This window comes from Rhinopithecus roxellana, chromosome 12, assembly GCF_007565055.1.
Source record: "Rhinopithecus roxellana isolate Shanxi Qingling chromosome 12, ASM756505v1, whole genome shotgun sequence".
NCBI classification, from domain to species: Eukaryota; Metazoa; Chordata; class Mammalia; order Primates; family Cercopithecidae; genus Rhinopithecus; species Rhinopithecus roxellana.
The window spans coordinates 42,042,654-42,070,629 of NC_044560.1; the positions used below are offsets into that span (position 1 = coordinate 42,042,654).

Genomic DNA, 27,976 nt, shown 5'->3' on the forward strand with positions numbered 1-27,976 from the left:
TTTTAAAAGTATCAATTTTTTACTATATGTCGTTTTTGGGGAAAAGTAAGACATCAAAACATTTTAAAATTAAAGCATTGACTTGTGTTCCATTCGTTAAACTCTTTTTGATATGAATGACAAATTATTTTTTCCTTAAGACTACAGCATTGCTAATTTTCTCCATATGTGTACAATTTGTCTTTGACCTTTAATAAAAGTCCTCTAGGCAGTCCACTTACCATCCAAGAACAACGCCACAACATCATTTTACTTGCACACAAAGACTTGAAAGCTTCATAAAAATAAATGATCCGTGGCATAAGATACATTAACCAGCAGAATAATAAGCTATTTCAGCCCTGTAAATTTTAGCGCCCGTCTATTCAAATCCTCACTGGGTCACTTTAGTATTAAATTCATAGGAGTAAAATGGTAAATACACATGCTTTATTTGTTAAGGTGCCAGCTATATATTTTGTGAAAAAGTTTGTTAGCTCAGGATATTTAAAAAAGATGTCTCTTTCCAATAAATGATTTTATGTGTTACAGACACATTTAGTATTAAGTATCATGTATATTTAATATCACAATGTCTACTTCAGTGCCCCAAAAAGCCTTTATTCACTTTATAGTTTCCATTACTGAAGAGCCAACATTCAGTTCTCCCACAGTTGCGTAAAGTGCAGGCAAGCCACAAGAGCTTCTAGTTTTAGCTCGCAGCCCGTGGGACCACGATAATTGTTATGAAGCCATTAATTCTACCTCAGCAGTTTCAACTGTCAGGTACATGTAACAATAATTGCACGTAATGAATGCTGCTCAATTTATTAAGTACAAAATGAAAACCAGTATTCTTTTATATGCAGCACTGAGGCATATTATTTATCATTTGTGTGTACTATGTTGAATATTCTGCTATCATTTATTGGTCAGGGTATATAGCCATAGTTTTCCTAAAGCTTCTCTTTATTAAAAAACAATGCAGGAAATTGTAACTCTCTAATTAAAGAATAATTAAAATAATTAGTACCAAAACAAATATTTAATAGGAATCTATGTCTATGGAAAACAATCCAGCAAAACTAAGACCAAGTTCCTGCTTTAGATAAACAAGACTCTTTCTGTGCTACCCTCCCCGCCCCCAATCTTTACTAGAATAGGAAAAAATTCAAAAGCTTCCAGTTGCTTGAAATATCAGTGTTGTTTCTTTCTCAAAGTTTTTGGCAGTAAAACTTTTGTATACAGAAATACAGCCTGCCTCAGGATTTTCAAAAGTAAGAGCTAGATTTCTTATTTTCAGTCACTCAAGGTAAACTGCATAGACATTTGCAAGAGCGAAAAGAGAAGAATTTCTGAAAACGTAAGATGAAAAGGTATCATTTTTAGGATCCCAGAGGCATCTGCTTCCAATAAGTATGCTCTGCCTGTTCAGTTGTCCAATGTGAACAATCACAATTAGTTTATATCGTGGAATCATCAAGTCCTTGACCTGGGCTTTAATAACCTAGAAATGTAAAAAAAGGGAGGGTCTTCATTTAGCTACATTGAAACTCAAAAGTATTAACTTTTGTTATAAATATAGGGGATTTAATATAATAGCATGATGCATTGTAGATACTTTGAGTAATTTTTGTGGAACCATAACTATGATTCCCTTCAAGCATGGTCCTCTTGAGATAGAACATTCAGGGACAAAACCATAACACCAGCAATAAATCTACCCTTTCTAAGATACACGAAATAATTATAATCCAGAACACAGAATTTAATAAATTACATTCTTTGAAAATTTATGTTGGCCGGGCGCCGTGGCTCAAGCCTGTAATCCCAGCACTTTGGGAGGCCGAGACGGGTGGATCACGAGGTCAGGAGATCAAGACCATCCTGGCTAACACGGTGAAACCCCGTCTCTACTAAAAATACAAAAAACTAGCCGGGCGACCTGGCGGACGCCTGTAGTCCCAGCTACTAGGGAGGCTGAGGCAGGAGAATGGCATGAACCTGGGAGGCAGAGCTTGCAGTGAGCTGAGATCCGGCCACTGCACTCCAGCCTGGGCAACAGAGCGAGACTCCGTCTCAAAAAAAAAAAAAAAAAAAAAAAAAAAAAAAAAAAAAAAAAAAAAAAAAAAAAAAGAAAATTTATGTTAAGATGGCTTCATGTCAAAGAATGTTGGCATTGGAGTTACACTGTCTTATTCATGTCTAATTAAGGAACCATACATCTGGAGTCTCCTGTAATATAACTAATCATTAATATTTATTAAAGAGTTTGTTATAAAAAAGAGAGTAGAGAAAACCTTGATGAAGTGCCAGCCCTGGGGTTGGTAAAAATAGAAACGTGCTTAAAGTCTGTGTTTGATGGCACTCAAAGAAGCTGCCTTAGTGAAGAGAAAATAATCATAAAAATATTGTATCTTTTATAATAAACACTTTTATAAATGGGGCAGTTTTATACACTTTTACATGATGCATGCAAATGATGCACATGATTGTTTTAGACAAAGGTTTTATGTATACACACACACGCACACACACCACACTCATATATGTAGAATATGACCTAATTATAAATATGCATTTTAACTGTTACTGCAAATTAATTCCCCTCATCAAAAAAGTAGAGGGTTCATTGTACTTTAGCAAATATTCTAGCCAATGTTAACACTTTGGGCAAATCACACATGTACCTCAGAAATGGTTTTAGTCATCTGTCTACAGAGCTCTGGTTCATATTCTTCTACTTGTAGATAGCTGGTTAACACATCTTTCAAAATGTGATTGACAATGACCACAGGAAAATGTTTGGGAGGACCTGAAAATACACATAAAATTTATTTCTAAAAAGTCATTTCAAATCATACCCACCCACCCCATAGGCTAATCAAAAGAGTATTGAAACATGGAGGGATTTAATCTTCTGGGTGGACTCTATTAAAAGAAACAAGTGGCTCTAATTAGATTTCCTGTCAAGTGTGCTGGGAGAAGAAGACAATATTTTCATACATTTACCTGACCATCTCAAAAGTGTGTTCAATACTGCTGGGGTTTGACCTTGAAAGTCTCTTCCTTCCCAGGCCCCACTGTTAGGGACATACTTCAAAGTCTCAACAGCTTTCTAACTGGCTCTCTGCCTCTTATATCTCCTGCTCCAATCTATCTACAGATCTTAAGTGATATTCCCCTTAGCAATGTCTAAGTTGTGGTTCCTTGTGGTCCCTTCTTCTGCTACCACAGTGCCCCACTTGCAGACTGCCCCAGCCTCACAGGCTTCATCTGCCTATAAAGGTGCTCCTGTGTCTTTACTCTTGCTCTTTCGTTTTCAAATGGAATACCTTTCCCCATCTTGTTCATCTGAGAAACAGCCACTCATGTTTCAAGACCATCTCAAATGTCTTCTTCTCCAGGTAGCACTCTATCTCCTGTCAGGTAAAAATGTCCCTCCTTTGGGACAATGTCCCTCCTTTCCATGCACTGGGTCCCCACTGCCATCCTGGCTCCTAATCCACTTGATATTGGCTAAAGCATACCTGCGTTTCCAGTTATATGGTAAGCAAGCTCGGATTTTATCCTCCTCAGAGTCTAATACAATGCTAAAGGCATAAGAAATTTTTAATGTATGATTTCTGAATTTAAATAGAATTACAAATTTTATAGATAATAATCACCATATATGATATATGATTATTGTATACATATATAATAATGAATACTCTTTATTAAGCTTTTGCTACATGTCAGGCAGTGTGATAAGCACTTCATATTATGTTATATAGTCTTCCAATATAAGGTGAATCTCACTGTTATCTGAGGTGAATCTCACTGTTATCTCCATTTGGCAGGTGGGGAAACAGAGATTTAAATACATTGAGTAACCTGCCCAGAATCACACACAGAGGCAGAGCTGGGCTGCACACCCAGGTTTATCTGATGCTAGAGCTTATATTCTCAACCACATTTCATCCACATTCAGAGGAGAAGCTTCAGATGAATCTTCTTTATCCTGCATCCCAGGAATATTAGCCATATCATCACTTTGGTCATATACTAATGTCATTGCATGACATGAACATGTGCCCGGGGCCTGGCATAGAGAAGTCCAATCATTATTTGTTGAATTGATAAAGATGAAGGAATGAGATCAAGAATTCTATTCAATTCTCTTTTAATAGTTGTCAATATCTATGTATAAGTGTTTGTTTGGGATGACTGTATCTGTCAGGGTCAAAGGAAACATATGGCACCCTATAGTTAAAATAATTCCAGGAGGAAGTTCTGAGTGGGATGTAGAAAATCACAAGGGATAGTGCAGTAGCCCTCAGCCAGTGAAAGTAACGTTGTCAGCCCACCCCCAACCCCAAGATTGGGGAATAGAGTAAGAGTTTTTAATAGATCCCGGAAGGGTGGTGTGGAGAGGGCTCCCCTGGGAGCAGTTTCTGTCCTTTGGTTGAGGAATGTAACCAGGCTGTGATGAACTCACAGGCAGGAGCCAGGGAAATAAACAGCTCCACCTCACACTTCTCACTCCCTCTGCCTCTCTGCTGAGGTTTCCCACTGGCGGAATTTAACCAGAAGGTTATAGCCCTCTGACTGCAGTTCAGTTAGGTGAGCCTCTTGAGGTTCTTCTATAAATGGTATTTTTATTTTCATGATAATATAGAAATTATTGAATTATAGAAATCATTAAATTCCATTTAAATCATGGCAGGGTGGGGGTGGAGAATGAATCTGGATAGGTAAAGTGGTTCTTAGAGATCTCCCCACCACCTCCTGCAAACCCAAACCTAGGGCATGGTTGATTGACCCAAGGGTAACAATGCTCTGGGCCAGGACAATGAGAGTCTTTTCTTGGAATTTTTATTTTAAACTGCAAGTAGGAAAAAAGAGTCAGCCTCTTTCTGGTGGCAAAAGTTACCATGTGACTCTGAGGACCTGCTGGAGGCCATGTTTTTCATGGTGGAAAGGAGGCCAGGCCACCCAAACAGAAGAAAGTGCACACAGGTTAGTGCTGGAAAGAGGGTCCTGGTGGCACTTGAGTCTGTTTCCAGTAGTTCCATTGTACAGTGCTACCAATGTCCTTTCCACACTTTGCTTGGATTAAAAAAAGAGTCATTAACCACATTCTGTTTTGAAAATACTTTGAAATATGGTAATAAAATATTCTTTTCTTACTTCTTTGTTACCTTTCCCCTAAACATCCAGAATCATCCATCAATGTTCAGCTTTTGACTTCTGAAATAAGCTCCTAAAACTACTTTCAGAGTCAACTGATGTGAATGGCAAAGTTTTTCTTCTCTTTTGAGATTTTTTTTCCTTAGGAGAAAAAACATGTTCTAGAAATCAAAAGGCAAAGACCTGAAGGATCCAGACAAAAAAAATTTTAAAAACAAACAAAACTTGTCCTTAAAAAATAGATAAAGATAAGGTTACTTAATGTATGTGGGCCTCTACTACCCCAAATTGGGGTAATAATAAGAATTACTACATATTTTTTTGTTAGAATTAAATGAGACAATATATTAAATATATTTAGAATAGTACTTGCACACAATAAAACACTCCTTAGATATGTGATCTTATTAGTGTTATTGCTATTATTGTAGTTATTGCATGTTGAAGGAAGAATTGGGGATTTACCTTGCTGAGAAGGTAGCAAGATGAAAGAGGACGTAAGTTGGGAGACAGTGAGGCCTGCAGGGCTGGGAAGGACCCCATGGGGTGGTGCAAAATCAATGCTGAGAGATTGACAGGGTCTAAGAAAACCTGACATAGAGACAGGGCCTGAGCACTTCATGGAAGCTGAACTCAAATAATCTCTCTCTCTCTTATTTTGAATCTACTTTCCACTGTGCTGGCTTCATTCTCAAGGCAGGCTGTCTTGATGTAGTAGCAAAGATGGCCACCAATAGTTCTAGTCTGGCCTGGTGCTCGCAGTCTGTGTTTGTAAACAACCAGGTGCCACTATACTCATAGTTCCAGAAAAAGTCCTGTGGAAAACTTATTCCATGATTAAAATGAAGTTACAATGAATATCATGGAAGGTTTTTATTCTTAGTGATCTATAGTAAGGTCCTCGAGTCAGTCACATTCAGGAGTAGTAACACGATGAATGGAGAGATTTAAACATACTACATCATTTGATGTAATTACCTAGCATCCCTATGATGTATAGACTATTATCCCTATTTATAAGTGAAGAAACAGATTCAATGATGCTAAATACCTTGCTCAAGGAATTAGCAAAATTAGTATTCAAATTCAGATATGACATATAGAAAATGCTATAGCCTGCATTTTCTTTGATATTTGTTTTAGTAATTAATGAAGAGTATGTAAATGGTATTTTATTATAAGAAGCACAGTTTCCTTTTCTATTCCCTTTTTTCATTTCATGAATTTTACTCATGTTTCATCTCATTTTTTTAGCTGTAATTATTTACATAAATGCTCTCATTTAAGATGTGTTTAGATGATGCAAACCTTATCAAACAGAATGAAAAATTAATTAAACATAATAGTGCTGGTGATTGGCTGATATTTCCTTCCACTTTTCTGGCCAGTATTACATTGTAAAGATATGATAAACTCTTTACCGAAGTCCCACTGATATAGTTTGGATATTTGTCCCCTTCAAATCTCATATTGAAATGCGATCCCCAGTGTTGGAGGTGGGGCCTGGTGGGAGGTGTTGGGGCCAGGAAGGTAGATCCCTCATGAATGGCTTGGTGCTGTCCCAGCAGTAGTAACTGAGTTCTTGCTCTATAGTTCTCCCTCTATTAGTTCACATGAGAGTTGGGTGCTTAAAACAGCCTGGCCTCTCTCTTGTTCCTTCTCTTGCCATGTGACATGCCAACTCTCCTTCCCTTCTGCCACGTCTAAAAGCTTACTGAGGTCTTACCAGAAGCAGATGTTGGCACCACGCTTCCTGTATAGTCTCTAGAACCATGAGCCAAATAAACCTCTTTTCTTAGTAAATTACAGTCTCAGGTATTTCTTTATAACAATGCAAAATGGACTAATACATCCACAAAATACCTTTCTTATGTTAAATAAACCCAGAAACAAGTAGAAGTGGAAATACAGTTTTGATTAAGTATTAATACAATGGATGGTTGAATGCTTTAAAAAGTGAATTGTCAAGCATAAAGTACTTTAATTATTTAAAAATTCACATATTCTATTGTAGGAAAATATGGGTATATTTCATCTATACTAAGCTTTTTCTAAAATTATCTTTCTAATGTGGCTCATATCAGTACTTCTAAAACTGATAAGATGCTTTATTTGAGAAAACAAGTTGCAAAAAATATCCTTATGTAGAAACAAAGGGATTCACATTTCACCTGCCTCATCTTGTTGAAATCTGATTCAAACCCTTCCAGCATGCACAGTTCAAAGTCATAGACACCTTATGGCTAAGAACTTTTAGTTGCAAGTGAGGGAAAACCTGACCCAAACTTAGCTTGTCTAATGGTAAAGTTAAAGGGTAGTCAACTGGATTTAGGACTCAAATGATGACATCAGGATTCTGTTGTTCTCTCTCAGTTTCAAGTCACGGCAAGATGGCAGACACTGCCAGAGCCCCTATATTCCTTCAAGTTTCAGGGGTTTATGTTCTTCTGCAACAGGACAAACAACATTTTCTGAATTTAATCTCAAAGGCTTTGATTGGATTGACCATGGTTATATGCCATCCTAGAATCAGTCACTGCTCTATCTATAAAGCCAGTGCCAGCTTCATCAGAATGCTAGGATCAAAAGTGGTGACAATGGTGGAATTTCAAAGGAAATTTAGTAAAGTTACCAGAGAAGTATAAAAGTATATTGGATGGCAGGAATATTAGCTGTCGACCACAGGCACTGTGAAAATACCAGTAGATTGGCTAATTATGGAGCTGTGTAATCCATGTAGTCTTGGGGATTCCTGTAGAAAACTGGCTACAAGGCCGAAGGGGACATGCTGATGGTCTATACTTTTCTTGGGGTTAACTGGCCACAGATGGAATCACCTTGGCCCGTAGAGTCTTCCTTTGCCCCTTGGTAAATCTCTGTGGAATTTCTATGTAGCAGTAATTATATATGAATTCAGATAATAGTGGGCAGGTACGCATTTAGAGAAAACAAGTGGGTCTATGAGGAAACATGGGTGGGAAAAGATATTTGCCGTGGACTCCACTTGGGAGTACAGGGGCAGGTGCAGAGATCTTTGTTTTCAAAGACTCAAAACCTCAGTGGTAATGGATAAACATCTCTGTCAACAGGGGACTATGAGTCATTTACCTTTGCGTTGAGTTTTTTTTTTTTCCTTCACCTATTAACAACACTGATTGGTTTTGTTGGCTAAAACATCAATACTTATCTCTTTCATTTAAGTCATATCTCTCTATGTACCCAGAAATACTCAGTGAATTTGTTAAGTCAGTAGTATACTATATACATCAGTGCCACCCAGTGAATTGCTTGGCATTTGGGAAACATTAGTAAAGAAAAGTAAGATAGCAGGTGTTGCTACCATTCTGCTGAGGAAGAAACTAAAGCAACATCAAATCACTCAATTCATTAAAGTCCCGTATATTGTGCTAGAATTGAAGACAATGCCAGGTTATCAAATATCATTTTAAAAAGCATCAGTCACCAGTTTAGAAGTTTAAAATAGGAGTAAGAGATAAAAGAACACACCCAACTGATAGGTGTTTTCCATCTGAACTGTAAGGTGAGAGACATCATCACGCTGACTAGGTTCATCCATGTAAGACACGGTACTTGTAGAACTAAAAACAAGGGAGAAAACGAATTTTTGTCATTATTATAACAATAACAACAAAATGTAATGTTGCTTTAAGCTGAAATGTTACAAAGATGAAGTTTTGTCAGAAAACTTCAAGTAAGTCCTATGTAAATATCCCAGTGGTATATGGAAAGTCTAAAACATTTTAGAAATGGAAATATTAAGATGCAAAGGAGTTATTTGGAGAAGGCCTCAATGTGATGGCTGAAGCCCAGGGCAGTTACTCAGGTCATCAAATTATCCAGAAAGTGATCCTGGGTTGATGTATGTGTATGGGGTAACAGAACATACTTCAAAATCCACTGCCAATCGTGTCTCTACCACTGATATAAAGCCTCTCGTCAAAGTAGACAAAGCTCACAAACAGGGCTGGGAGACATATGAGGAAGCTTAAAATGTTGGGAAACAACTCTATATACACATGGAGTATTATAAAGGGTTCACTATTATATGGAGTTCACAAAATCCCTTTAGTATGAAAAAGAAAAATGAGAAACTCATCTATGTGGTAAAGGAAACCGCAATTCACCAAAACCATAATAAATTAATAAGCATCAATCACCCTTTTCAACATTAAAAAAGGTTTTGGTTTCATTATCAAGGCAATATGAGCTTATCCTGGTGCTAAACAGGAGACCCAAGCAAAGAGGAGCCCCCAGTGTCTCTCTAGCACTACTTAATTCAATTTAGTTCAGAGGAAATTCAGCTGCAACTAATGACAGTCTCAGAACTCTGCACCCTCAATTTTCTCCACCTGTGAAAATGAACGTTAAGACAGATGTCATTTCAAAGGGGAGGATATAATAGCATGTGTGTGTGTATGTGTGTGTGTGTGTGTGTGTTCAGAGTGACCACTTTTCTAAGCAGGCTATGTTTTTGCTTTAATTAAATAAAAAGAGATATTCGCTCTTAATCTTTGGGGATCTTTTTTCTTGCAAGGAATTTAAAATACTTAGTTCTATGCTGCGTGGAATTAATGAACTTCTTACAAATTGATATTTTAAGAAATCACGGGTAAGCTATTTTTAAAAATCCTTTAATGCAATACAACTTACATGATAAATTAGGGTTTACCCACTCAGTCCAAGAAAATGATGGAAGAAATTCTGGCTGCTTTTTTCACGGTGGATTTCTGGATGAGTGACTTAGTCTTTATTCTTATAACACCTGCCTGCCTCAATTTACTGCTGCCCTTTGAAGTAGCAACCAACCTATTTGGCCACACCGGCTGCAGGTGTTGTGGGCAATACCAAAGACTATTACTGCTGCTTAAAAAACCCAATGTTACATAAATCCCTTGATTCTAAGATAAGTCAGTCCGTCCCATTACTATATGTGCTACTTTTAACTTTGGAAAACATTTCCCATGAATTATCTCATTTTACTTTCACAATATCCTCTGAGGAAAGTAAAAGATTCATTATTCTACCCATTTCAGAGATAAAGGGAATGAGGCAAAGGGCTTAATGTTCATGTATAAAAGGCAGACAGATTTCAAATGTCCCGTTTACCTCTTAGTGACAAAGTCCCAAGTATGATTATAACTGACAGAATGAAAATAGGGGCAATGAAATAATTAATCACTGCAATTAAAACTTACTTGCACAAACATACAGAAGGTATTCATAAAAATTTATTTTCTACTGAACACCATATTAAAAATTCATGGAGAAGAAGAGGTGGTGCAAAACTCAAATTAGCTGGAGTGAAAAGTCCAAGACAATAAAAACAAATAAGGATTTTGATAAACTGTTTTCACTATCAGTTGCTGAAGATTGACAATCAGTGCACTTAATATTATTATCATTATGAAACTGGTAAATGTCATAAGGGCAGCTTAAAAACCCGACTGGTTGAAGATTGGTGCGCAAACAGAAAGTTTTGCAGATTGACTTTTTTAAGTTATTGAAGATGAATTTGTTCAGTGCCCTTTTATTTCCACAGTAATCATGTAAACAGTGTATGCTCATTTTAAAAATTCAAAACATACAGAAAAACATAGAGAAGAAAGTAAAATTACACAAAATGTATTAACCCCAGTGGTTCTCTAACCCCTGCCAACATTAAGAAAATCATTTCAGACATTTGATTTTACCTATGGGCTCATATTAGCGATGCTTTAAAAAAAATTTAAAATGTATCATAGATTACTTTCCATGTCAATAAATAGCAAACAATACTTTAAATATCAAGACAGTACTTAATATATGCACATTCTGGGTTTCATTTAACCATTTATACTCCATGCCTTTTAGACTATTTCCAATATTCTACTACTATAAAGAAAATTATAATGAACATTGTGTCAGGGACTCTTATTTACTTTCTAAAGTTATTCTTTCCTTCTTCCTTGGTAGCAGAATCCTACATTTGTAGGACTATTCCTCTGCAGACTAACAACAAATTCTCAGTCTCTTTTTGTGCTATTGTGGCCTATGTGGCTTATGAGTCAATGAGATGTAAGTGGAACTGTTGTGTGGAAATTCTGAGAGGCTCCTCAAAAGAACTAATGCAGCCTATAGGAGGCTGTTTTGACCCTTCTTGGTGACTGGAATGTGGATATTCCAGAGCTCAGCACTATCTTGAGTCTTGATATGACCTTGTAGATCACAGATAAGAAAGAAGCCTCTGAACTTCCTCTCTTCAGACTTATTTTATGTAAGAGAAAAATAAATTTCTATTTTGTTTAAACTAATGCTTATTATTATATGCAGCAGTAGATCTAACTGATAGAAAGTCTAATACAGAGTTTGCTACCTGGAAGTGGGATGCTACAAGTAAACAATAAATCATACAACTTGGGGCTGGCAATGGTGGCTCATGCCTGTAATCCCAGCACTTTGGGAGGCAGAGGTGAGCAGACCACTTGAGGCCAGGAGTTCAAGACCAGCCTCGTTAACATGGCAAAACCCCATCTCTACTAAAAATATATTTTAAAAAATTAGCTGGGTGTGGTGGCACACACCTGAGATCCCAGCTACTTGGGAGGCTGAGGCACAAGCACGGCTTGAACCCGGAAGGTGGAGATTGCAGTGAGCCGAGATCATGCCATTGCACGCCAGCCTGGGCAACAGAGCAAGACTCTGTCTCAAAAAACAAAACAAAACAAAACAAAACAAAACCAGTAAAACCCATAAAACTTGGAATTAGTCTTAGAAAGGAACTAGGGCTTTGAGGAGTAAATTTTCAATATTTTGCTGGAAATCTGGTAATTATTAAAAAAACTATTATTTTAGATTAGGGGGTACATGTGAAGGTTTGTTATATAGGTGAACTTGTGTCACGGGACTTTGTTTTACAGATTATTTCATCACTCAGGTATTAAGCCCAGTACCCTATAGTTATCTTTTCTGCTCCTCTCCCTCCTCCCACCCTCAACCCTCACGTAGGTCCCAGTATCTGTCGTTCCCCTCTTTGTGTTCATGAATTCTCATCATTTAGCTCCCACCGATAAGTGAAGACATGTGAAGTCTGGAAATTCTTATCCTCCAGAGGGAAAATATTTAATTAGTCTATTGCTTTCAGTGCCTTGGAAGGTTGACTGTGCATCAGCTAAGACTACAATGTCATAAAAAATTACAGGAAAAGTTTATTTTTTAAAACCTGTGTTTACGGCGTTATAAAAAGCTGAGATCTCATAGTTCCCACATTAGAATGAATGGGTTAGAAAAAGGGAGAGAGAGAAAAAGAAGAAAAAGTTGAACAGAAAAAATAAGATATTGATTCCTTGAGAAAAGACAAAAGGAAGAGAGAAAATATATAAAATGCTTGCAGTTATGGGCAAACAGCATTAAACCAGAATATGGGCTTGGTAAATTTTTAGAAATAAAACAGTTTTATGTTTTAAAATTGGGGAATTGCCAATATCGGTTCAGAATACTGGTTTAGAAAAACCTGGGCATATTTGCTATTGATAAACAGCTTCATTCAATGAAATCTTTAAAGATAAATATGTGAGATACCCAAAAAGTAAATTTATGATTTTAATTACCAGTGCTATACACCTGGCACAATACATTTTTGGGGTATATATCACAACTTTACAAATGGATGGGTTTCAGTTGTCTATCATCAGACTTTCCCTAGTTTACAATGACAACCCTTCTAGACAGGTTGTCTCATTGCAAAGCGAATGCTATAGTTTTATTTTTTAAATATAAAAAAATGTTCTTGCTGTCTATGTGTTTTACCAGCTTGTTGGCATTTATGGAGAAAAAAATTCAGTTGGCAAAATGTGTCCCAGAGAGTTATAAAGTTTTAGAAAGAAAGGTAGATGAAAAGTAATGCAATAAAAGAAAGTCTGGCCAAAACCACTGGTAAGAACACTTAACAAATTAACTAATATTATTGCAGATGGAAGACTAACAACTCGTAATTCAATGAAAAATTCAGTGAATATCTGAAACCACATGTGCTATTGCTGAAAACAGTCTGCATACAGAAGTAGCGGCATGAAATTCGTCCAAAATAACAAAAATAATCCTCTTTATATGTACCTGACTGACACTGGAAATGCACCATGCTAATCTAACAGTATGCATTCTGATTATTTGCAGGAAAAAGACAAAAAAAAAAAAAAAAAGTTAAGAAGTTAGAGCCTGTAGTCCCAGCTCCTTGAGAGGCTGAGGCTGGAGAATTACTTGAACCTGGGAGGCGGAGTTTGCAGTGGACTGAGATCACGCCACTGCACTCCAGCCTGGGAAACAGAGCAAGATTCCATCTCAAAAACAAAAACAAAAACAAAAACAAAAAAAAGAAAAGAAAAGAAGTTAGAACATATTTACTCTTTAATGAAATTCATTTTTTCTTAAAAACATCTTGCAAATTTGCTTGCTGACCAGTCTTTGAATTACATGGATAAACACAAGGCATGTCTTTTTATTATGACTGCCAGAGATGGTAACAGTAATTTCAGTTAATTCTCATCAGCCACAATAGCATTTAATTAGTATTGAGAACTCATTTCCAGACCTTTTCAATATTATTATTATACCTAGATGTTTTCAAGCTGCAGGAAGAGATAATATTGAATGCATATCTGGCCGTAGAAACATTAAAGTAGTATATTTAAAGGTCAGAATATCATCTTTTCCTTCTATTTGTAACCATGAAATGCCTGGAGCCACCATGTTTATAAATATAGTATCATTTAAGTGTGTCTTTTTGGGGGCGGATAAGCTGTTACTAAAATCATGTGCTGCCTCCCAGTGGTGATGTTTCAGAGTGCACAGAGAAAAACAGGGTCTTCAGGGTATAAATTTGTACATTTGTACTTTCCATTTTTCTTCATTCTTTCAACAAATATTTATTGCCCACAACATGTCAGGCACAGTGGGAAGTACTGGTGACACAGATAAAAATAAGAGCCCTTGTGCTCAAAAAACAGGATGTAGAATATAAGATTAAATATGCACAGAAACTTCCTTACTTGGGAACTTTCCACCTAAGACTATCCATGGATATTTTTATGAGTGTAATGCTCAAGACCAAAGCATACCAACTTGTCCCCCAGCAGTAGATGATGTTATTTGTCTGGTAAGATAAGTTAGTTTTGCAGCTATTTAGTTAATACCAAATTTGCTGGATTTTTATGTACAGGCATATCATATTTATTGTGCCTCACTTTATTCTGCTTTGCACACAATGTGTTTTTACAGATTGAAGGTTTGTGGCAACCTTGCATTGAGCACATCTATCAGCATCATTTTTCCAATAGCATGTGCTTACTTCATGTCTCTATGTCACATTTTGTTAATGCTCGCAATATTTTAGATTTTTCATATTATCATATCTGTTATGGAGATCTGTGATCTGTGATCTTTTATGTTATTACTGTAGTTGCTTTAGGGTGCCACAAACTGTATCCATATAAAGCAGCTGACTTAATTGATAAATGTCATGTGTGTTCTGACTTCTCCACTGACCAGCCATTTCCCCATCTCTCTCTCTCTTTGGGTCTTCCTATTTCCTGTGACACAACAATATTGAAATTAGGCCAATTAATAACCCTACAGGGGTCTCTAAGTGCTCAAGTGAAAGGAAGAGTCCCATATCTCTCACTTTCAGTCAAAAGCTAGAAATAACCAAGTGTGGTGAGGAAGGCATGTCAAAAGCCGAGATAGGCTGAAAGCTAGGCCTTTTGGGCCAATAACTAGCCAAGTTGTGACTACAAATAAGTCGATTTTTTGTTTGTTTGGTTTTTTTTTTTTTTTTTTTTTTTATACAGAATCTCACTTTGTCACCCAGGTTGGAGTGCAGTGGTATGATCTTGGCTCACTGCATCCTCGAACTTCCAGGCTCAGGTGATCCTCCCACCTCAGTCTTCCAAGTAGCAAGGACTACAGGTGCACACCACCACACCTGGCTAATTTTGTTTTAATTTTTTTGTACTGACAGGGTTTTGCCATGTTGACCAAGCTTGTCTTGAACTCTTGAACTCAAATGATCCACCCACCTCAACCTCCAAAGTGCTGGGATTACAGGTGAGAGCCACTGCACCTGCCTGAAAAGTTCTTAAAGGAAATTAAAAGTGTCACTTCAGTGAACACATGAATGATAAGAAAGCAAACCAACCTTACTGCTGATACGGAGAAAGTTTTAGTGGTCTGGATAGAAGATCAAACCAGTCACAAATTCCCTTAAGCCAAAGCCCAATCCAGAGCAAGGCCCTAACTCTCTTCAATTCCATGAAGGCTAAGAAAGGTGAGGAAGCTACAGAAGAAGTTTGAAACTAGCAGAGGTTGATTCATGAAGCTTCAGGAAAGAAGCCATCTCTGTAACATAAAAGTGCAAGGTGAGGCAGCAAGTGCTGATGTAGAAGCTGCAGCCAGTTACCCAGAAAATCTAAGGTCATTGGATAAGCTAAGATCATTGATGAAGGTGGCTACAATAAACAACAGATTTTCCATGTAGATTAAACAGTCTTCTTTTAGAAGATGTCACCTGGGGTTTTTATAGCTAGAGAGAGGTCAATGCCTGGCTTCAAAGCTTCAAAGGACGGACTGACTCTTTTGGTAGTGGCTAATGTAGCTTGTGCCTTTAAGTTCAAGCCAATGTTCATTTACCATCCTGAAAATCCCAGGGCCCTTGAGAATTATGTTAAATCTACTGTATTCTATAAATGAAACAAAAAAGACTAGATGACAGCACATCTGTTTTATGGCATAGTTTCTTGAATATTTTAAGCCCACTGTTGAGACCTGCTGCTCAGAAAAAAAGATTCCTTTTAAGATATTACTGCTCATTGACAATGCATCTGGTCACCCAAGAGCTCTGATGGAGATGTACAAGGAGATTAATGTTGCTTTCATGCCTGCTAACACAACATCCATTCTGCAGCCCATGGATCAAGGAGTAATTTTGACCTTCAAGTCTTATTTATTTATTTACTTTTTTAAATTTTTAATTGATGTATCATAGTTGTATATTTTTATGGGGAACATGTGATATTTTGATCCCTGCATATACAATGTATAATGATCAAATCAGGGATATCCATTACCTCAAACATTTATCTTTTCTTTGTATTGGGAACACTAAAATTCCTCTAGCAATTTTTCCCTCTAACCCCCACTAACTATTTTGGAAGATATAATAAATTATTGTTAACTATAATCTCTCTACTGTACTATTGAATACTAGAACTTATTCTATCTAATTATATTTCTGTATGCATTCTCCAGCTTCTTTTCACCCCACAAATCTTATGATTTAAGAAATTCATTTTGTAAGGCTATTGCTGTCATAGATGGGGATTTCTCTGATGGAGCTGAGCAAAGTAAGTTGAAAAGGATTCAGCATCCTAGATGCCATTAAGAACATTCATGATTCATGGGAGGAGGTCAAAGTGTCAACATTAACAGGAGTTTGGAAGAAGTTGATTCTAGCCCTCAGGGATGACTTTGAGGGGTTCAAGCCTTCAGTGGAGGAAGTAACTGCAGATACAGTGGAAATAGAAAGAGAACTTGAATTAGTGTTAAAGGATACAAAATTATAGCTAGATAGGAGAAATAAGTTCTACTGTTCTTACCACTGTAGGGTGACCACAGATGAAAATAATACATAGATTCAAATAGCTAGAAAGAGGACATTGAATGTTCCCAACGTGAAGAAATACTAAACGTTTGAGATAATGGATATACTAATCACCCTGATCTGATTACTATACATTTTATGTATGGAAAAATCACTGTGTACCCCATGAATATGTATAATTGAAATTTTCAGTTAAAACATAACATTTAAAATGGTTGAAAAAGAAATGGAACCTGAATATATGGCTGAATTGCTACAATCTCATGGTAAACTTAAACAGAAGAGGAGTTGCTTCTTACAAATGAGCAAAGAAAGTGGTTTCTTGAGATGGAATCTACTTCGGGTGAAGATGCTGTGAACACTGTTGAAATGACAACAAATAATTTAGAATATTACATACACTTAGTTGATAAAGGAGTGGCAGGGTTTGAGATGAATGGACTAATTTTGAAAGAAGTTCTACTGTGGGTAAAATGCTATCAAACGTCATCACATGCTACAGGGAAATCTTTCATGAAAGGAAGAGTCCATTGATGTGGCAAGCTTTAAAATTTATTTTATTATTTCATTTCATTTTATTTTTATTTTATTTGAGATAATTTCTCTTTCTGTTGCCCAGGCTGGAGTGTAGTGGTATGATCAAAGCTCACTGCAGCCTCAGCCTCCCAGAATCAGGGATCCTCCTGCCTCAGTCTCCCAAGTACCTAGGACTACAGGCAGGCACTACGATGCCTGGCTGATTTGTTTGTAGGCAAAGGGGTGTCTCACTATGTTGTCCAGGCTGGTCTTGAACTCCTGGCTGCAGTGATCCTCTTGCCTTGGATCCCCAAAGTGTTGGAATTATAGGTGTGAGTCACTTTGCCCAGTCTATTGTTTTAAGAAATATTTTAGAAATTGTTTGGAGTGGGGAGGAGGGAGGGATTGCATTGGGGAGTTATACATGATATAAATGATGAATTGATGGGTGCTGACGAGTTGATGGGTGCAGCACACCAACATGGCATAAGTATACATATGTAACAAACCTGCACGTTATGCACATGTACCCTAGAACTTAAAGTATAATAAAAAAAAAGAAAGAAATAAAATAAGAAATTATTTTAAGAAATTGCCACAGCTATCCCAACCTTCAGCAACCACCACCCTGATTAGTCAGCAGATGTCAACACTGAGGCAAGACCCTCCACCAGCAAAAAGATGACAACTTGCTGAAGGTTCAGATGATCATCAGCATTTTTAGCAATAAACGATTTTTATACTAAGGTATGTACATTTTTTCTTTTGATAAAATGCTATTGAATACTTAATAGACTACACACAGAACAGTGTAAACAATTTTTATGTGCAGTGGGAAACTAAAACATTCATGTGACTTCCTTTATTGCAAAATACACTTTATTGCAATGGTCTGGAACTAAACCTGCAATATTGCCAAAGTATGCCCGTAGTTTTTAGGTATTTTACTCACATTATTTGCTCCATTTTACAAGTAATAGAAAGGTTGTAATGGAAAGAAAAGATAATTTTCAAAAATGAAAGGGGCAGGAACATGACAAATGACATGTTCTTATGGAACACACTTTGTTTTTTGAGTAGGGGTGATTCTGAAGGATAAAGAATGAACCATGCAACCTGTGAAAAGCACAGCTCTGGAGTGATTGAAGGTAATTCAGAAATGGTGATTGACAAAGCACAACAATTTTAAGTATGTGGATGGAAGACCAGAGTTAGTGTCTGAAGCCTGTTGAGCTAATGCTCATCCAAGAGCAAGGGAGGTGATAGTCAAGCACAGCCGATGAACTTTTGTTGCAGCTTCTGGATGAAATGCACTGGTTCAAAGCTGTGTCATGCTGGGCAATCATTAGAGAGGTGATGCTGGGAGTGCGGGTGCCATGAATACCTCTACAAAGCTGTGGAGATCATCAAGGAGGAGTGTGACCTATCACAACAGACTTCCAACACAAATGAAACTGTTCTTTTGGGTTTTTAAAAAAATAGATGCACAATAGAATGTGTCAGCATGGAGGTAAAAGTGTACATTAAAAAAATCTGAACAAGCATTTATCTATTTGCTGTAAATACATCTTACGTCTCCAAGAGGAAAGCCCCTAGTCACTCTGGACTTAACGCATACACAGACCTGTGAACCTAACTTGTTTGTGAACAAAAGAAACTTGCTTGCTCAGGAATTGATAAAGTGCAACAATTATTCATTTGATGATCACAAAATATTTATTGAGTGAGTACTATATGCCAGGCACTATTTTAGGTCTTTGGGATACAATACTGAAAAAAAAAAAAACAAAAACAAACTGTGGTCTCTGCTCCTATGGAACTGTTACTTTAGTGAGGAAAGACAGAGAATAGACAATAAAATCCTAAACATGCAAATTATATATTATGATAAAAGGTGATACATGCCTCAGGTAAAAGAAAAAATAGAGCAGGTTAAGGGAGTTTGGAATTGGGTGGAGGAGAAGATGTGATGTGCAATTTCAAATGAAGTGGTCAAGGTAGGCCTTCATGAACAAAGACAGAAGGTGAGGAAATGAACCACATGGATGGCTGAGGCAAAGGTATAGCAGGAAGAGAGAACAGCACATGCAAAGCCTTTGAGACAGAAGGCTGCTAGTGTGTTTGAGGAAATGCATAGAGACCAGCAGCAGAGGGAGGAAGAAGAAAAGGAGTGAACGGAGATAAAGTTGCAAAGGTGTCAGGTAGCTAGATCACGTACGGCTTTGTGGGTCATTATTCTGTAAGTTCTTATTCTGATAAAGCAGACACACCCCTGTATTTTCTGAGAACTATTAACTTTCTTTGCCAAATGGCGACATCAGGTTTTACTCTCATATCCCTTGCCAACATTTGGTATTACTCTCTTTTCTCATGTTTTGCCATTTGGATGGGTGCAAAATGGTATCTTGTTTTAATTTATATTGTTTCTGCTCGAAAGTGAGTTTTAGCACCTCTTCATATTCTGCTTAGCCATTTGGGCTTTGTTTCTGAAAGTTGCTGTCTTCTTTGACTATTTTAAAAATTGTTTTCCTAGCATAAGTTGTTAATGTGCAGGATTAAAAAAACGTATATGTATCTTCGGCCAGCCTATTAACTATGTCTATTGCATCGTTTGTTGAACAGAAGCACTAGATTTTATTGTGGTTATATTTACCCAAAAATTATTTTGCTCTATGGTTTGAGTTTTCATTTTGGGATCTTCTTTCAGAAATCTTTCCTTACTCCTAGAACACAAAGGTATGGGTCTGTGCTTTCTTCTCTTAGCTTTGTTAACAGATTTCCACATTTTGGTCTTCCACCTGGAGTTTATCTATGCAAAGCATGTAAGGTAAGAGGTCAGCTTCATTTTCCTCCATACAGTGAGCCAATTTTCTGCCAACACAATCTATCATTTCCCCATTTACAGACATAAATGGGGATAAAAATATCTTCTCTATTTAACTTACACAGATATCGTATGTGAAATGGCTTAATAACCTATAAAGTACAATACGATATTAGTTGTTATTGTGGTTTCATTTGGAAACATGGCCATTTCAGTTTTCCCAAACTGTTTCCTCTTTTTGGGGGAGGCTGTATCTCAGGCAGATCTTGTTGGGGGCTTTAGTTTAATGTAGATGGCAATACAACTTACCTCCTAACTCTGATCTTCTAATCTCTAGCTTTCTCCTTCAGGTATCAAAATGAAGAAATTGTTCTAGCAACACTATTTTCAATTGCCTATAAACAGCTCACAGTAGTATAGATTGAATGATGGAATACATTCATCACTGTTGAAATGAAGTAATGAATGCAATCGTTTCCATTTTGGGCACTTTTACTGGGAAGACCTAGACAAATGTGAAAAAAGTTACCAGGCAACTCTCAGTTTCCCTGAAAAATGAACTTACCTAAATTAGAAACCTATAGTTATTCACTTTTATATGCCTAATATGTGGCACAGTAATTGGCACATAGAAGCTAATAAATCCTGAATAAATGAAGAAATACATATAGTGTGGCCTAACTGGCATGTTAGATGCCATCAGTGGGTTCATACGGGGAGCTGTGGGATCCATACAGAAAGTTCTGGTAACATGGCATCACTGTAATTTTGGTTTGAGGCAAAGGAGAGAATGTTCAGCCCCCAACCTTGTCCCTAATCTACTAGTGGAGCTCCTGGCCTCACAGATAACAAGCCTGGATATCATGTCACATGATCCTGTGAAAGGAACTTGACCTCATAGCTTCTGTTTCCATTTTAAGAAAATGAGAGAAGCACATCTGTTCAAACACTGTTCAGTGTCTGCCAAAGCCTGAGCTTCCAATAAGAAAGATGTCATTGTAAAGACCTGCTGTTACTGTGGATGGGAAACAGAAGGTTCTGGTGAATGATTATAATAGTTTTATTAATGCAAATCCCACATGGATTGCCAATTTTCAGGAAATGAAAATACTTGACTAATAAACAAAAGCCCATTTTGCTGCTTGCTAATTCTGTAGCTTTGGAGCCTCAATCTCTCTAAGCTTCTGCTTTTTCATTTGTCGAATAGGGGAGATAATAACATCTATCTTTATAGAGCAGGAGTCAGCAAACATTTCTGTAAAAGGCCAAATAGCAGATATTTTTGGGTTTGCAGGCCCTACGGTTTCTTTTGTAACTAATCAACTCTGCTGTTACAGTGCACAAGCAGCCAGAGACAACACATAAGTGAATAGGAATGGCTGTGTCCCAATAAACTTTATGCACATAGAGATTTGAAGTTCTTATTATTCTTACATGCTGCAAAAAAAACTGTTCCCCTTTTGATTTTTTTCACCTATGTAAAAACCATATTTAGCAAAACAGATGCAGATTGGAATTGGCCCTTGGGTCATAGTTTGCCAACTCCTATTATGGAGCTTCTATGGTACATAAATAAGGTTCATGGTAAGGGCTCTATAAATATTAGCTATTATCATCCTTATTATTATAAATTGTTTAGGTAAAAAGTAATTTGAAATTACAGATGGAGTATGATGACAACTGTGTAGTATGGGTTTGATATACATATGTCCAGGTCTAACAGAAATATGCCAACACACTAACAGTTACAATGTTAGGATAATAAGATCCAGCTTAAGATGTTTCTGTTTTTTCTTTAATAAAACATAAAAATTACATTAAATTGAAAAGATAACCTAAAAACAGACCCAATCTTGAAAACAGTTCACAATAATATTTAACATAAATTTAATCTTCTTTTGTAATTCAGAAGACATTTCAGATATTCATTCTGTCTGGGGATCACTGTGAAGCATTAGTTACAACTGTGGAAGACTGCAGACACGGAGACCAAGACTGTAGGGCTAAATCTGTGCTGATCTTATACCACATATAAGAAGCAACTTTTCAAGGAGGTCTGCCTTTACTCTTCTTGTCCTCTTCATAAGTGTGGTTACTGTTAAAAAAATAAGTCCATAGTCTATTGAAGGAGATAGATGAGAAAATCACCAAATATAGGTGCATATGGAAGGCAAAGCAGTAGGAGAAGAAAGGCAGAGCATCCAACCCAGTCTGGAGGTGGAGGTGGTCATAGACGGGTAATTAGACAGCACTTCCCAAAGAGGTGGAGATGACGTGAAATTCTGATGGAAGAAGTGAAGAAAGCCAGGGGAATAGTGTAAGAAGAACAATCCAGGCAAGGAGTCAAGGTACCCCATGAGGAAGCAACATGGGGCAATGGCCAGGGGCCAGATAGAGCACTGAGGGATAATTGAGTATGACTGGAGGGGAGGATGCCTGCAAGATGGTGGGGAAGATGGTGCTATGGAAGTAGATAGGGGTCTGTGAACTTTGTATCTCATAGTCAGGATTTGGGACTGTATTCTAATCATTAAGTCAAGTTACTTGACCTGTAAACTTCAGTTATTTCGTAGTAAAGTTGTATAAATGATGCCTATCTAGTAGGATTAATGCTGGGGAGATTCAATGAGATAATGTATTTCAGTCCTTAATAAAATTCAGAATGTTTTACATTATTGAAATTTATGTTTTCAAAATTGTTTTAAAGTAATTTTCAAATGAAAGTTATATGTTTTTCCATAAAACACTGCAATTTCAAAACAATGCCTGCATTTGACAGTCACTAAGCTTTCAGAATTTTTCTACTAGTTGAAGCCTCATTCATGAAGGAGAATACTGTCTAATTAGAATACTGTCTAATTTCAGACAGTGAGGAAGCCAATGGAAAGCAAGTATTAATACAAGTTAGCGTGGGGTGGGGGAAGCCTCCTAAATAGTCTGCATTGCAAGGGAACTTGGAAGCTGATCATTTGCTATTTAAGAAAAAAAGTACAAATAGAGGATCCATTCTAAATGTTTGAGAGTCCAAAACCAAAATAGCTATTATTTAAATGTGGTTGTCAGTGAAAAATCTATCCTAATGTATTGATAAATATGATTTTTGTATTCTTGTTGCTTTTAAAATGTACTTATACTTCATCAATAAGAGGTTAAAAAGAACGATCTCTAATTCTTCAAATGTAGCCATGCTCTGATTCTATAAGACAAATTTGTTTTGAAGGGGAAAAGATAAATGAAAGTCATGCAAGTAGGGATTACAATTCAATCTTTGGAGAGAGTATTTAAAAAAATATCATGGGTACATAATTTATGTCAGACTCTTACTTAAATAGTTTCTTGGAAAATGTAAGTTGAATTTAAGCTAACAATTAGTTTTAAATAATTTAAAAAATAACCCATGCACTTAACTATTGGAAATAGCAGCCAGAAGAACTTAGAAGCAAAATTTACAAAGATTAATTATTCTCCCACCTTTACTTCTGACATGTGCTGGGATTGCTACTCTTTTATAGTCAGTTTCCCACCTGTAAAAGACATTGTATGTGTAATCCACAGACTTTCAGGGCTGGAACATGGAGTTGTAAGTAAGCATTAATACACTCTGAGAATAGAAAGATTTTGGTTTCAGAATTCTAATTATTCCAGTTCTTCTAGTCTCTGTTCTGCAGGATACCCTAGTTCCTGCTTCCCAATATATACCCAATCTACTACATCCTCCAATCCTATAGAAACTAAGAACAAAAGTCTGTGATTCACTGCTACGTCCATAATTTGTTTTGTTTTCTTCCCAACAGCAGTCAAAAGGAAATGCCATGAAAATATTAAAAATTGATGCATATCTTTAGGAGAAAAGATGGAACATGTAGCAAGAGCCAAAAAATCTACTTACTGCTCTTTGACCTACTAATTATTCTTCTGGGAGATGACCAAGCAGAGACATATAGTAAAAAAGAAAAAAATGGAAACAAACTTAAAATCTCCAATAATTAGAGAATGGTTAAGCAACCCAGAATCATAAATTGACAAAATATTATGCAGTCATTTAAGAGGGTATGGAAAAAACTATGAAAATACATGACAAAATTAAATAATGTTAAGTACATTGTATGTGTATGTATTGATTACAAAAATGCAAAACCTGTGTTATAAAATATTGAGGAGAAAAACTCAAAAGACATGTAAGTGAGTCTGGTTTATACGCCATGTGGTGTTTCTTTTGAGCAGAGGGTTTTTTGGGATAATCTGAAATAGCAAAAATGCTGTTAGGATTAACACATCACTCAAGCTTTCTCTCTTTTTCTTTTAAAATATGGCCCCTAAAGATGACCTGAACCTTGTACTTGCCCATTTTATCTCTTTTTATGTCCCTGAGGAAGTGTTTTTTTTTTCTCCTAATAAACATTTCAAACCTATTTATTCCATAAATGATTTTACAATTTTAGACAGTTACTCACTCTTTGGTGCGCCCATGAATTTCCTTTCGCCAAAATTCATGATTACTTAGAGAAGAAATACTCCCTCTTTTCTTCGATGAACGAGCTGCTCTGTCTTTAGTATTGTCTGACATCATCATAACCTATGGAAGAAGACTTTTGTAAAACAGCAAAAGAAAGATCTGGAAACATTTTAGTTAGTATAAAAGGGACTAACCTCAAAGTACACAGATACTTTTCCTACCATTTTTGAACAGGGAAGTGGGGTTTCCTCAAGAGCAATATATAGTATTTGTTATTATTCTGATCAGTAAAACTGGAACTGTGATAACTCTGAAAATGCTTATTTATGCAATAGTATACTTAATTTACATAAGCAGATATTAATCTATAGCAAAAATGTTTAACTGATGAAGAGGGAGGTCATTGACAAAAGATGTGCATGTATAGAAGAAAGATGCTATCCTACATCAGAAACCAGTATTTGTATTGCCCCCCCAATTTAATCATAATATAACTTGGCTAATTAATATTTGCTGTCACTGTTACATTTTATTTTTGAGACAGGGTCTTGTTCTGTCACCCAGGTTGGAGCACAGTGGCATGATCACGACTCACTACAGCCCCAAACACCTGGGCTCAAGTGTTCCTCCCAACTCAGCCACCTGAGTAGCTGGGACTACAGGTGTATGCCATCATGCTGGGCCAATTTTTTATTTTTCGTAGAGATAGGGTCTATGTTGCCCAGGCTGGTCTTGAACTCCTGGGATCAAGCAATCCTGCTTCAGCCTCTCAACGTGCTGGAATTACAGGTGTGAGCCACTCTCCCTGGCCTATTTTATTATTTTAGAGACAGGATCTAGCTCTTGTTACCCAGGCTGGAGTGCAGTGGCATGATCATAGCTCACTGTAACTTCAAACTCCTGGGCTCAAGCGGTCCACTCACCTCAGCCTCCCTAGTAGCTAGGACTACAGGCCTGCACCACCCTGCCTGGCTAATTTTTAAAAATTTTTGTAGAGGCACGGTCTATGTTGCCCAGGCTGGTCTTAATCTCCTGACCTTAAGTGATCCTCCTGCCTTGGCCTCCCAAAGTGCTAGAATTACAGTCATAAACCACTGTGCCTGACCCGCCATGACTTTAAAAAATAATATTAGGGGTAGGGGGCTAGAAAATAAATAAATAAATAAAAATTAAAATTAACCTTGGCTTCTCAAAGATTTTTTGTTGTTTTGTTTTCTCGAGCAACATTTACATACTTTGTAAGGAGCAAATAGAACTTAACTTTTAAATAAATAATTTATTGAAAAACTCCCTCCTTCCTACTAATACTTGTTAAAGAGCTTGGTAGTAGCAATGGACTTCCCAGAACTTAGACTGTAACTCTAATACCTCACTGTCTACCTACAAATTTAGGTATTCATTTAAATTATTTCATAATCTATAAATGTGAGAGCCCCAATAAGGAAATACTGTGCTAGTCACCAAAGCTTAAAAATAAAAGAAAATCCACGCCTTCAAGGAGCTGGCAGTTGAGTGGGTAGGGCAGACATGAACATACCCTAAAACCCAGTGGCATCAGTGTCAGAGCAGAGGTGCTGTGTGTGGGTGTGGGAGGCAGCGTGGTGTGTGTGTGCACGTGAGTGTAAGCGTCCTTGAGGGTGTACCTGTGAGTGTGCATCTCTGTGTGTGCAGGTGCCTGTGTTCGTGTGTATGAAGGTGTGTGTGTTTATGAGTGTGGGAAGACACACGGCCTGATTAGGTGGGTCATTCAGGTTTTGCTGCAAAGCCACATAGACCCATCTCGACCTCAGCTGTTTCCAAAGCTGCCCTGCAGGCCGCCCCCTCCCCAAGAAAGGCCAGAGTTGGGACCTGGAGGTCCTCATGGGTGCGGCCAGCCACAGGAAGACCGTCCAGGGTCAGGTGATGACCTTGCTGGCCGGCTCTGCGTTGGCCATCACTCTTGAAGCCCAGCCATGCAATGGGGCAGGGGACGAACGGTTGGGTCCGACTTTCAGTTCCCAAATTTGGGACCATTTTTTCTTATTTGTTGGGGAGAGGAGAAATAAGGTGGCTGAGAGATCGGGGCCAAGTCGGGCCATTTCTCAACAAAGGGCCGATCCCTTGCCCCCTGTCCTCCCGCTGGGGTCCAGATGCGCTGCAGAGAGAGCGACAGAGAGCGACCTTACCTGCAGCAGGGAGGCTTCGCCCGGAGCCTCCCAGACCTCCGGCTCGTTCACTGCAGACGCTGCGCGCGGCGCGGCTCCGGTCTCCCGGGCCTCACTCAGCCGGCGGCCGCCGGCGCACTCCCACTGGACTCTGAGGCCGGTCTCCAGGGTGACCTCAAACAGCGCCCTCGGCCCGCCCCGGCCGGACTTGGCCGCTGAGTGGCCCTCTGAGCTGCCCTAAGGATGTAGAGGATCTCATCTTCACTGCCCATTGGGGGTCGCCTGAGCCCCGCTGCGCCCTGGGTTGGAGGCGAGCTGGAGGGGAACTGGTTCATTCTGTAGCGAGGAGGACATTTGGGACTAAAGGCATTTGCACCCCGAGGGCCCCTCATCAAGTTCCTTTCCCCGCAGAAGTCGGGGGCAGGAGTGGGAAATCCTGCGGTTTCCTAGGACAGGAAATCCGAGCCTCAAAGACAAAGTAAAGTAGCCCCTGCCCTTTCCCCGACCCCTAATGCTGCTTTACACGTTCCCCCTCCAAGGCACAGGCGGTGGGTGATGGAGGTAATTGAGCGCTTACACTGGCCAGATACCCCAGATACCAACAAACATTGGGATTTAGACGTCCCAATAACTCTGTCAAGAAAGGAATGTTCTCCCTTTAAAGGATTTGGAGATTTTAAAATGTTAAATAATATGCCCAGGGCCCCTGAAATTCATGGTCTTAACTCCAACGTATTACAAACAGGACTGGGTTCTTTCACTTTCCTTAACACGACTCTTCCGAGCCTGTTAATGGCTAGGAAGCTTTGAAATGGAGGCTGTTTGGGGTTGAGGACCTATCTGCTGGTATGAATGGGCCTTTCCTCTTCCTTAGCGACTGTCCCCAGCCTAAGCCCATTGGGCCTCCCCAAACCAAAAGCAAACAAAATAAACACTATAGGGACCCTCCTGTAGTGGGCAATCTTTGGAAGCAGACACAAGATGCCTCCAAGCAGCTAGCCCAAGGGCATGGCTCTTGATGAGTGTCCTGTAGCAATTAGCATTAACTGACAGTAATACATTGGGATTCCGGTGGAGCACAGTGTTAGGATAGTCTTGGAAGAAGAGCAATAGGTTCTTTTGCCTATCCCAGTCCCTACTCATGGAAAGATAAGAACAGGAAAGGATTGTTGACTGAATATCCACTATGAACTAGGTAGGAACTGCTGAGTGATGGATAAACATTATCTCATTGA

At 38.0% G+C, this 27,976-nt stretch overlaps 1 protein-coding gene across 1 annotated transcript; it reads right to left on the reverse strand.

The window, feature by feature from the left end:
* On the reverse strand, positions 1–26,890 carry TCTEX1D1 (Tctex1 domain containing 1). Its single transcript, XM_010357086.2, has 5 exons — positions 26,763–26,890; positions 24,596–24,717; positions 8,659–8,750; positions 2,670–2,794; positions 1–1,486 (listed from the first exon to the last, which is right to left on the reverse strand). The coding sequence occupies exons 2-5, from the start codon at positions 24,712–24,714 to the stop codon at positions 1,283–1,285; spliced, it is 540 nt and encodes a 179-aa protein (XP_010355388.1). The 5' UTR covers positions 24,715–24,717; positions 26,763–26,890; the 3' UTR covers positions 1–1,282.
* Positions 26,891–27,976: the final 1,086 nt, after the last annotated feature.